The following is a 12,282-nucleotide window of genomic DNA, read 5'->3' as shown; positions in this document are numbered from 1 at the left end:
GGTGTGAAATTACATGAAAAAGTTTTTGAAATAAAAAAAAAAAGAATTGTGAGTGAGTTGAGGTAAATGTTGCCATATTGCAGTGTAACAGTGTGCCTAATTTAGACAATGCTGCCCTCACACTAAGTTTCTGGCAGCTAGGGTGGGCAAAGCTCAGCCATTTTCAAGGACTAAAAGAAGCACATAGGTCGGTCAGCAGAGCTGCAGCGTTAGCACTAATTAGCTGAAGCTAAAACCATTATTTGCATTAGCATCTAATAACTGGCACATATGCATCTGTTCAGCGGGTAAGGGGTTCGGGGTTAGGATTAGCGGACAGAACCTGCCAAGCTGTAAATGTGCAGCTTTATGTTTGGTGATATGGTCTTCACATGTACAGATCTGCACACTGATAGACAAGAGTATGTTAGTGATGAAGTCTATGAGTTAAAAATATGTCTTTACGCGGGCTCACTTATGTATCTATTCAGACTCTGGGGTGCTTTGTATCAAGGACTGACCTGGTCATGGTAACATAATGTGTAGCCTACTCTGCATTGTCACTACAGTAGAGTGCTTAGTCTCAACCTCTATATCCCCAACCAATTTCAAGAGTGATGCAAGTGGATCTCAAGTGTGCTGTGGTTATTTATTCTTTGTTTATTTACACCCCAGAATGTCAAAGGCCTTCAATAAGGACATCTGGGATCTGTTTTCAAAGGTGAAAACAATTCATGTCTCCTTCATAGCGCAACTCATTGTTATCTTTGAGCAGAGGCGTAGCCAGGAATTTTTCCAGTAGGGGCGCACGCCCACAGGAAAAAAAATCGAACATCACCCACGCCGTTCGCTGATCGCTAAAACAACATCCGGGTCCGGGAGGCAAACGGTGAATGGATAACATCGCGCACATAGAATAGCGCAAGCACATTCGCGCAAGACCGAAAGAAAAAAACGTCATGAAAATGAAGAATCGAAAAAGCTCGATTTTTTTCAACCGGGGCGCAGGGAGTCCTAACCGGGGCGCCGCCCCGGCTCGCCCCGGCTTGGCTACGCCTCTGTCTTTGAGTGCCACATTGAAAGGGTTTTTGGGATACTCTCATAATTGTGAAAATAAATCAAATTTATTCAGTAAAGAATTCTTCATATCAGGGCATTTACTGTATGTAAATAAATAAATAAATAAAATAATGTGACACTATTTTCTTTATGTGAAGGAGTGTTAATGTTTACATTCGTTTAAATTAAAATTCAAACTCTGCAGGACATTTTGGAGACAGACTTTGAAGGGTGAAGCATAACAAATAAGATGTACTTGAAATTAATCTGGATTTATTTTGTGCAAAGACTACCATGAAGTAAAAAACAGACAACCTCAAATGAGGTTATAACTGATTTTATTGTGATTACAGGACAGGGATATTTGCCTACTTGTACACATTCCAGGATACAATATAAGTAGAAATATCAAAGTAACTGTTTCAGCGGTTTGTCAAATTTACAACAAAGCAATAAAGTTGAGGCCTATTCGACCGTGATAACAAATTGATGCGAGGAGGATAAGTAGGGAGCAATGTTTTCCTTCCATCACTTAAAGATTGGACAACAGCTGTTTTTGTGTTTGCTCTGACACGCAGCATTCGTTAATGATCAGAAAATGCAAAACTAAACTGCACAAGCGTTAGATGAATACATTTGAGTGTGTCCTGCTTTAAGAGGATTCTTAAGCTTCCCATTTTCTGAATCGCTCATCCTCACGAGGCTCGCGGGCATGTTGGGGCCTATCCCGGCTGTCTTTGGGCAGGAGGCCTTCTGAATTGGCCTCCAGCTGATCTCAGGGCACACTTAGAATAAACATTCATACTCACTCTTAAACTTCCAAGATGTAATGAAATGTCAAGCAGAATTTTCTGCATTTATAAAATAACAAGAATAATTCAAGTATTTGGAATTCAGATGTACTTTTATGTTGTTTAGCAGAGGAATGTGTTGTTCACTTGTCTGACTCCAACTTGTGTCTTTCTTGAGGAACAAAACCTAAAGGTCCTGACCTTATGTTTGTGCCCCTGGTTTGAACACAGTCAGGCTTTGTGCCAGCTCTCCCAGCGCACCAGCGCCTGGATGTCCATCCCACAATGTGAGAGCCCCTCGAGTCGGTGCACCAGTCCCCCCACGATTGACCCTTTATGGACGGTATCCACTCAACTGTGACTAAGTGACTCTCCTCCCGATGTGCTGTGTTTTATAATGAAATCATTCAGCCATGCGCAGGAAGTCCCCTGCACTATGTAGCCTTGAAAGAATGCCAGTTATGTCTATCCACTCACACATGGCGAGCCCAATGGGAAAGGAGGGGTTGCTCCGTTAGTCATGTACTGGCAAAGCACCTACATATTATTTTACCTTTTTATTTTTTAATCTAAAATATTATGTAAAAAAATCGGTGTTCTGAAAATTACTATCCGAATCAATCGTATTCTCGTGGGATTCATATAAGTGAGAAGAAAAGTGATCAGGGTTCAAACCTTCAACATTAAAGACAGTCTGTGTACACAGCTGGTTCCTGTTTCATTTTCCTGCTGGAGAAATTGCTGCGTCTGTGTGCGTGTCCATGGAGATGATCCTCCCTCTGCTCCTCTGGAATGTTTGCAATGAGCACAAATAAGTGGAAGATCACTTGAAGTACCTGCGGATCTGCGCTGAGGCCTGCTGCGGGCTTCAGGATGCATGACTGTCTGAGCTGGCGGCTCTTTGTACACGTACACAAACACACACACATGCACACACAAAAGTACCACATGTGAGGAGACCCACAGCACACTAAGGGTGTAATTAAGTCCCACATACTGCTTTTGTGCCATGAGCTATAGGAAAAGTTTCATTCATTGCAGTGTCACAGGAAGAGAATAAATTGGGCGTAAAAACTGGGGGCGATGTGTGATTTACAAAGAGGCTAAATTAAAAAAAAAAAATTGCAAAAATTTTGTTCATTAGTTGTTTTCGCTACCAAATAGGTAAAGTATTGTGAACAGTAGATTAAAAGCTCAAAGGACAAAATGTGAGGCAAATCGTGAAAGGCAGAAAAAGCAGGGGACTCGTGAGTCTGGTTTACACATGCAGACCACAGTTCAACATTGTTTAATCCCTGGTGTCTGCAACCCGTCGTAAATCTCTTTCAGCATGAACAGGCAGGCTTAGATGGTGCCCAGCTGTATGCACAGTACACGTAATACTTGCCCCCCCCCCCAGTGAAATTCAAGTCGACATATTTACCAACCCATTACCATGACCTCCTTTCCCCACACTTCGAGCACATATTGATCTACTAAGCTGCTGAAGCAGGTGGTTGCACTGGATGAGATTGTTATACCCGTTTAACCTTGTACACTACATCACTGCCATTGTGACCTACCAGGCAAAACCATAAAATCACTTGCACGTGCGTCAAGCATTGATAAACGGATAAGTAGCCACCGTTTGAAATAATGCACGCAAAACTTATCATGCCGCGAGATGCGCAAATAGTGGAGTGAGTTGGCTGAACATACAGAAGTAGTAAAAGAAACCAGCTGCAGAAGAGCAAGCAGCTGAAAATAGGACTTTCCAAACATATATCGTTGGTTTTCGCTCGAAAGATCAGAGAAGTCCAATCTGTTATGGAACTAATAAAGAAAGCGCTCTTTTAAAACGGTCAAATAAAAACCCTTGCACTCGTGCTTTGAACACATTCCACAGTTCAAATTCAATCTTTGAAAAATGATAAGGAAAGCCCTCCTCGGAGAGAAAAAGCATTAATTAATTATCCTCTCGGCACAGTATAGTCTCTCAAGGAGATGTTTTTTACTCTTTAACTGAACAGACGAAGCTATTTGATGAAGCCCTTTGATCCGCGTGGAAGAAGAGATGAAAACTAATTTCAATTTAGTTAGGAAACAGCAAATCCTTTTGAAAATGCATCAAATGATGTCACTTGTCTCCTCCTTCATAATTCCTGGTAAGATTATAAAGGATTAGCATTTTCCCGTGGTAGCGTGCCTTTGGCTGACAGGACGGCTCAGAGGGAACATTCATGCCAGTATCACGCATTTATCCACCACAATGAAAGCACTGTAATGATGGGCACAGCGGCTTGCAGGCTGCTAAATGTTTGACAGACCACAATAACGGTTAAACAGCACACAGTGTTTTAACATAAATTAGAGTATATTTAAAAGGAGGGGGGGGGGGGGGGGGGGGGCAAGGTATTTCAGAATGTTACAATGCACATTAAATTAGTGGACCTCTGACTTGCTAATACAAGTTGGTGAGCAATATTTACAACATGTACAATATTACACTTTTAAGGCTGAATAAAAAGAAAAATGCAAGTGCCGGCTTCCTGTACGGCAGCTGACTGTGCAAAAAGATTTTCTATAAAAGCAACCAGATGTTAACAGAAATAAAGTATGAAATATTGAATTGTAAACAGTAAGGCTCGGGAGTTTATTTGATCTGGATTAAAGACCATACGGCAATAATCCAAACACACAGAGCATGAGGGGCTATATGTTACCCCATGCAGTCACTGTTATAATCTTCACGTTATCCTAATCAAGAGTGTACAAAGCGCGATTCATAGTGTGAGATAAATCAGCAGGGATTAAGCTGGCACAAATAGTGATAAAGTAGGCGTCACATTTGATCCATAAGAGGTAGTTCAGTTGCATATTCCAGACAAAACTGTCTGTTTTGCATCTTTGGGCCACTGAGTCCATCGTGGATGCTCATAGCTGGCCGTACTTCTCTTTGCAGTCTAGAATGTGCTTGTATACTCTGTCTATCCTGTCCTGGAGGACAGCGGCGTGCTCGTCTGAAAGGAAACCCATTTTGGCTGACAATGGCTCGCTGTCTCTATAGAGCTCCAGCAGCCTTGTCCTGGCATCTCTGCGCTGGTGGAGCTCGGCCACGCGCTGCGCGGTCCTCTTCCTGAACACGCACACGGAGCCCAGCACAGTCTGGTGATATTGCTCCCACATGTTTAACACCCGGAAGCCGTGCACTAACCCGGCTTCGTTGTCTATAAAAACCAGGTCTCCGCGGGGCGTTTTCAGGAGATTGTTGGTGTCCCTTTCCATGACGTGCGCGTCCCATTGCAGGCTGAAAAGATTGCTCACCAGCCGGTCAAAGTTGGCCGTCATGTAGTCAAATATGATCAGGTCGCTCCACTGCATGAGATCTACGAGCTCCTCCGTTGTCTTGTTTAGAAGCTCGGGGTGCAGCCCGCTGCTCTCCTGGCGTAGCGGAGCAGGTGTGACCACCCCGCTCAGGTTGGAAACCCACTCGGTGAGAGAAACCACGGCATGGTCGCTCCATTGTAGTTCACCTAGGTGCGTCCTCACCATCCCCCATTGTTCACTGAAGGTGTTCAGCTGGGACAGCACCAGAGGGGGCACGTTGGTGATGCCCAGCAAGCAAGCAAGGTAATAGGTCAAAGTTTCACCTTGCACCTGATCCGCGTTGATCCCGTAGCGCACACACGCTTTGGAGCCATCCGCGAAAGTGGCGAGCTGATTAGATATCCTGCCGCATCCTGGCTCCAGCTTCACGACCCGTGCTGCCCTCGCCCTGTCTCGCCAAGCCCTGGCGTATCCTTCTGTGAATCCCACCGGCAGTAGATCTTCCAGCCAGGCGCTCCAAAATATGCCATCCTCCACGGGGGGGTCCAATTTGTCTGACCCTCCCCGTGAATTCCCATTCACGTGGTCTTGGCGAATTATTGTGGTCTCGTTGTGAGCCTTGAGTTGGATTTTGTGTGCTGCTGGGACAGCAAGCAGAGTGCGGAAAGTTTTAGCGGAAAGATCCACGGGGAGTTTGGGGAAGAACGACCCGACGCCCGGCACTGCAAAGCCTCGTTTGTGTCGCTCCAAGCGGTCCTCGAGCGAGCTCCACACGTAGAAAACCCCCGCAAATGCGCCCAGGAAGAGCAGCGCGAACAAGTTGGATGTCAGAAGCCTCATGGCGAAGGGCACAACAAAAGCTCCACTTCTATTCAAGCTGCGGCTGAGCTGAGGCGCCCGAAAGCGTGTGCGCTCCTCGAGCCCAATGGCAAGCGGACAGCTTGAGAACGAGACTCCAAAGCCGCGTGCCGCTCATCTCAGATGCTTATCAAAAGCCTCCTCGCCGCGGAGACATTTTGGATCTGTCCTCTACTGAACCCTCGTCATCGTTTCTCTTCGGTGATGGAGTGGCTCTCTTCCTGTGAACGCCTCACTGCTTCTCATCCTCTCACTTGCTCGTCTGCCTCTCTCTCTCTCTCGCTCTCTCTCTCTGCAAACTGGTGTTGGGTGAGTTTGATTTGTGGCGGTGTGGGCTTGTTGAAAAGCTCGGTGGTGAATCACGTGACTCCGTGGTCGGGTTGATGGGAGGTTCGTGCGGAGGAGGGCGCAGGGAGGAGCGGAGCAAGTGCACCATGCGCTCTGCGCTCTGTTTGCGTGGTAGTGGAGGGGATCCCTTTTCTATATTTTGGGTCATGCATATTCTTCTCATTTTAAAACAGCAAGAGTTTTCAGAATGACTCATCTCCCTAACCTAAAGTCCGGCTATTCCACACCAGAGAATAATTGTCAATTTCTGTTGTATATGTGAAGCCCTTTGAGACTGCTTGAGATTTAGGGCTATATAAATAAACTTGACTTGACTTGACTTGACTTGACTTGAATTGACTTGACTTGACACACCAGGGAAGCAAAAGTAATCAATGTATTTTTACTTATGTAAAAATACAAGTACTTGTATAAAAAAGGCTTTTAGTTCAACAATATTTGTAAAAAAAAAAAAAAAAAGTTCAGGCTCTCAATGTACTTCAGTGCAAAATAAAAATAAATTTACTGTCAGCGTGTCCCAGAAGTCACCACTACACACTTCCATTTTCTGTCATTTTAGGTATCAGTTGGACAGTCGTGAGGCCATCAACATTTAACAGCTTAGGCTTGGCAGTTTAAGCCTGTCATTCCCTTGCCCATCATTCACCAAGTGACACTAAACCAGCATTACAAAATTGCAGCCTGGCACCAAATAATAGGTTCGTACTGACTTCAGGTTGTTGAACATTATAATCTTGTGTTTGAAGCACTTTGAATAACCTGGAAGGCAGCATGAGAAAAGGCTTTATCATACTCCGAAGCATTTGCCGAATCAAGATTTTATTGATGATGAGATCCAATGCAGCCCCCCGGATAAATCGTCCCTGGCTTTGCATGAATGCCACCTCTAGGCTAGTGTTTCCAGAGTACCAGGCCTTCCACTGAAATACCTCAAGGAAAAAAATGGCTAATTAGCTTTAGATAATGACCAAAAATATAGCCAACATGATATCATCCACCTGTGGAGGTCTGCTTACTTTCCAGCCACCCAAAACACATTGTTACTTTGTAATTGGTTCGATCATCCAGTGGTATGGCCCGGAGAAAAGTAGCAAGATGGATTCTCATGTTTTTGTTAACTAACAAATACAAGTGAGAATTCTGCTTGCATGCAAGGTTATAGTCATGATGTTGTTATTGACATACTTTGATGGAATATTGAGATATGAAATTTTGACCATATCACCCAGCCCTACTATACAGTTGCAGACCGTACTAATACCTTTGCAAGTGTTGCGATAAAGATAATGCTTGTGTTTGTGTACATTCCTAATTCCTTAAAGATTATGATCACAACAAATTTTAAAACAGCACACTTCGGTTGAGTAGAATAATAATATGCACTTGATTATTTAAAACAGTTTGCTTCTGAAGTCCTTAACACAGCACCACCTCACAGTTTTGAGATAATTCTTGCCTCTATGTGGGTGTTGGAACAGAAGGGGAGGAACTGGTCGTCAAGCAGGAAAAGTTCCAAAGGTGAAAGTCTTGGTGCGTGAAATAGCACTAAGCTTTTGTTTGTTTTTGTTGCTGTGTCTCAGGCTGGTTTGAGTTTCCAAGGAGAGACCATATGTATGTGTTTCCAGCCATACTCCACAGATCAGTCATCCGGTGCCCAACACATGTATTGTGTCTAATTCATAATTCAAATAATTTCCATATGTTGCATTTTTTTTTTTTAAATGGGAAGTCAAGTCCCCAATTGTCTGAACATGGAATTTTTATTTATATTGTGGTTGAGGAATGTGAATTAAGCAGGAAAATCTACCTGTTTCAATCGAGTTGCGTGCTAAGCATATCTGCCTCGGAGTACTAAGGTTCCTAGTACTTTGGCTTCATTTTGCAATTAAAAAAACATACGTATTAGTTTAAATGAATATTCTAATTGTCCAAAGGATATGTGGGATAATTGTTTCAGAAAATGGATGGATAGATGCAAAAACAGTGGCATTAATAGTCCTCAAATCTCATTGATGAAATCTCGAGTATTCAGCTAATTGTGCTTTTTTTAACACGGCTCCCAAAAACAATGTCCTTCAGTAGATTCTCCCTCGCGGCTCAATCTATTGTTGAAAGCTGTTTCATCTAAATCAGTCTTCAATGTGCCTGCGTCCCAGATAACTAGATAGCAAGACTCCTTTAAAAGACATTCTTAACAAGTGGTACAGACAAGGTCAGTAAAGTATTTGAATCTATGCATATTGGAACTAAGCACATTGCATTTTTTTGTCTGCCCTCCCAAATCCTGCTTCACAATTTGTTATGCTTTCACTTTGGAACCTAATAAGTAGCTAAATATCAGCATAAGCCTCATGGGGTCTGAATAAGACCATGAATAAGACCAAAGTGCATTGCTGGAATTCCGTCCAATGTGTGTTGCCTTTTCGTAGTATACATGTATGCACTGGATCAGTGTGCAGCTGCAGCCTGCTCAGGTTCAGGTGTCTCTTTCCCTCAGCACAAGTGTGGGCATGTTCACATATCAAAGCTATCTCTTTCTTGCCAGGTGTTATCTTGCAGGTCAGCAAACGGCCCCTCCTGCCACATTCCTCCCCCATGTATCCTCATAAAAAAAAACACAGAGCTCCCCAGAGAGCCGTAGCGCTGGGCTAGCTTGTCTCCATAGTGGTGTTCGCCTATGGTCAAGCGTTACGGCGACACACGAGAACCCAAGACATCTGTCATTCTGTCTGCAAAGACGCAATGAGCACATCAGCGGCCGTCTGAGCACGCCACAGCTGCGATGCGGGCTCGGGTTCTCTGCGTGGTGCCGCTCTGTGCAGATGGTCAGAAGAGGGCACATGAGACATATTGGGGGATCAGGACAGAGGAAGAGAGAGCGCACTGTGTTGCTTCTTTTATAGTCTAAGGTTACTTCACACATAGCAATAAGTCATCCGTCTCCTGACACTTTGCAGCGCTTTATCTTCTGGACTGAATAATGAATGTGCACGTTTTCCATTAGTGTTGAAAGGTACAATTATTTCACAGGGCTCGGCCGGCAATTACTTATATTCTGGGATTGAGGACAGGTTGTCTATGTGTCCGTGTGTGTATGTGCGTGTGTGAGAGGGGCCTTAATCTGAATCAATTTGAATAATATGATGAATTCCTTGTCAAGAAGTTTTTAAGGTTTTTGAAAAAAATAATTCTCTTTTTGGTTTTACATCTCGTTTGCAGGTTTAAATGCAGATTCTAAAATGAAGACAGGATGGCTAACAAAATGTAGTTGTAGTTGTAGTTCACTACTTTCAAGTATGCTTGAGCACCACAGAACTTTACCGTAAACAACACAGAGGCTTACCACAAACATAGCCAAAGTTGTGTGGGACAATGTTGTAATTTCTTCTGTTTTATGTTTAGTTTGAAAATAAACTTTGACTGGAGGTGGCAGTAAACAGCTTCAGGCCTCTCTCATGAAGAAGTGCTCTATCTGTCATATTGCAACATGTTTTGAAGGGAGTTGAGGTGTGTTCACTGCCGCCACACAGCACTTGCATCACAATTATTTTTCACAAGTCAAAGCAAAATAAATCAGCTGGGCAACGACTTGTAGCTGGAAAAACAAGTCGGATCACATGTGTTTTGGGGCACCAGTGTATTTTGAGTTTAAGGGAACTTATCTTGGAATCCTGTCTGTTTCTTTTCACATTTATGTTAATCAATGTTTTATTAGTCTGTTCAGCCTGTGACTTTAAGTGTGCTTTATGTTTTGCCCCCCCCCCCTGTTCAATTGAATTTGACACATAGTATGGTCTAACTCAACCCTACAATGGAAAATGTATCATATCGGTTTGCAAAATTATTATTTTGTTTTTAGATGTGGAGATATAGTAGTTTTTAAACCTTTGTATTCATTTCCTTTTTTTACTTTGCAATGCGGTTTCCTGTAAGTCTGCAGCCTGTATGCTTTTGTTCCATTTTCATGTACGTAACAAGGGAGGTCCAGAATTCCTTGACAATGAGGTCCAACTGATATCAGATAAGGACAACCTTGGAGGCGGATCGAGTGTCTCTCCCCACAAGTCGTTAATTAGGGTGCAATAAACACCAATGTTTAAGAAGTCAAGACTCACCCCTTGACTCTTTGTCAATGTCAGATGGCTGCAGATTGCATGACACTGCACCCTTGAATCGCTTAACCCTTTTTTATGTCAGCTAATACTGCAGAACAGTGCCTGGACTGTTCTGAATTGACTGAGAAAAACAATTCACAATTTACGTAGTCAGTTGTGTATTTGTTTATTTCTCAGTGCAGTGTTTGATGTCATCTTAAAACTAGCCTGCAGTCTGCTGCTATCTCAATAGATGTTGGAGACTCTGAGCGACTGAGGAGAATGAAGCAGGCAGCCCAATACGGAGAAAAATCTAGCGATTTTGCTCTGCAGGGACCTGCGCTTGGCATACAGCCATCAAAAAGATGGACAGTTTTTCTCCATTCAGTGCAATTTCTGGTTCCCGTCTTTGCCAATTTCCTCCAACTCAAGCTTAATGACCAATCAATCAATGATTGCTAATGAAAATAGAGGTGTCACCGAATGCTGCATTACTCCCCCAACCAAGATGCTCATTGTTGCTTTCATCTGGCACGAAGAACACTTGACGAGTGATGTTAACAACCTGCCGAAGAGAGGATGATTGTCATTCTGATGCACATGAGGGTTCTATCATGTTTGAGAAATCAGGAGAGCGTGTAGCTTCCATCCACTTGATTAAAGAATCAGTGTCCAATCTCCTGGATTTCACCCCCTGACCTGCATGCCAGAACCTCTATTAAATAAATCAGTGAATTATTCTACTTTACCTTCCTGTTAAATAACTTATTGACTCCAGACTCCAGTGTGTTGTGCCAACACTCGCGTTTAAACGACTCAAGGCCCGGGGGCCAGATACGGCCTATCACATCATTTTATGATATGTTAAAGAATGAAGGCATTGATGATTTTTACAGATCAAATGCATCTTTTCGTAGTTATGGCTACTGCTGTATGTATTAGCTCTCCAAGGGCCAGGTGGTCAGTAAGAATTTGAGATGGTTCTTTGATGTCCTTCTCACATCCATCCATCCATCCATCCATCCATCCATCCATCCATCCATCCATCCATCCATCCATCCATCCATCCATCCATCCATCCATCCATTTTCTGTACCGCTTGTCCCCACGGGGGTCGCGAGTGCGCTGGAGCCTATCCCAGCAGTCATTGGGCCGCCTTCCTTCTAACATTTCGGCAATAATGTCGCAGTTGGAACCTATTGTGTGAACAGCGTGAACTGCTTGCTCTCATCAGATCAAACCGGAATGAATCTGTGCTATGTGCCTATTCTTTTGTTACTGTTGTCTTCTGTCGCTTTCAAACCAATCCGCCACAACCATAGATTACACTGAGAGAAGAAAGTGCTCAGGAGAGGCAGGCAGTATGATTTCCTGTATTCAGTAGTATATGCAGATATCTTAGATTTGTTGAGTGAGGGCCATCGATAAGTACAATGAAAATTAAAATACGGGCATCTGCCAACTATAACACAGGAGGCAAAAATATGTGTCTGTTTGCAGATCACTCGACTACCTGGTTCATGGAGGGTCGGATACGTACAATATAGTAAAGAATGCACAATTTGTCACTGTAAAATGAAAAGTATGTATTTGAACATGGTATATTTTCTGTTTTCTCTTATTTTTAACCGTATCTCCAAATTGCAACCATTAAGTATTGCAGATGGAGTATGATTGAATGTTTTCATTGCAGGCGGTCAACATAAAACGTGATGCTTATGTGGGGTGTGTCATAAAAGTACCAGGACTCATGTCGCAAAAGACACATTTTAAATCACACTACAGGTTGTCTATTCCCCTTTGAAGTAATCTCCAGACCCTTTCCCAGTCTTCTCTGCCACTACTGG

The 12,282-nt window shown here is 43.3% G+C and overlaps 1 protein-coding gene across 1 annotated transcript; it reads right to left on the bottom strand.

Moving 5' to 3' along the window:
- Positions 1–1,359: 1,359 nt before the first annotated feature.
- On the bottom strand, positions 1,360–6,373 carry fjx1 (four-jointed box kinase 1). Its single transcript, XM_037255019.1, has one exon. The coding sequence runs from the start codon at positions 5,973–5,975 to the stop codon at positions 4,743–4,745; it is 1,233 nt and encodes a 410-aa protein (XP_037110914.1). The 5' UTR covers positions 5,976–6,373; the 3' UTR covers positions 1,360–4,742.
- Positions 6,374–12,282: the final 5,909 nt, after the last annotated feature.

The sequence above is a fragment of the Syngnathus acus genome, chromosome 6 (assembly GCF_901709675.1).
Source record: "Syngnathus acus chromosome 6, fSynAcu1.2, whole genome shotgun sequence".
In the NCBI taxonomy this organism is placed as follows: domain Eukaryota; kingdom Metazoa; phylum Chordata; class Actinopteri; order Syngnathiformes; family Syngnathidae; genus Syngnathus; species Syngnathus acus.
Note: the sequence above shows the minus strand (reverse complement) of the source record. Positions and strands in the feature narration are given on the sequence as shown.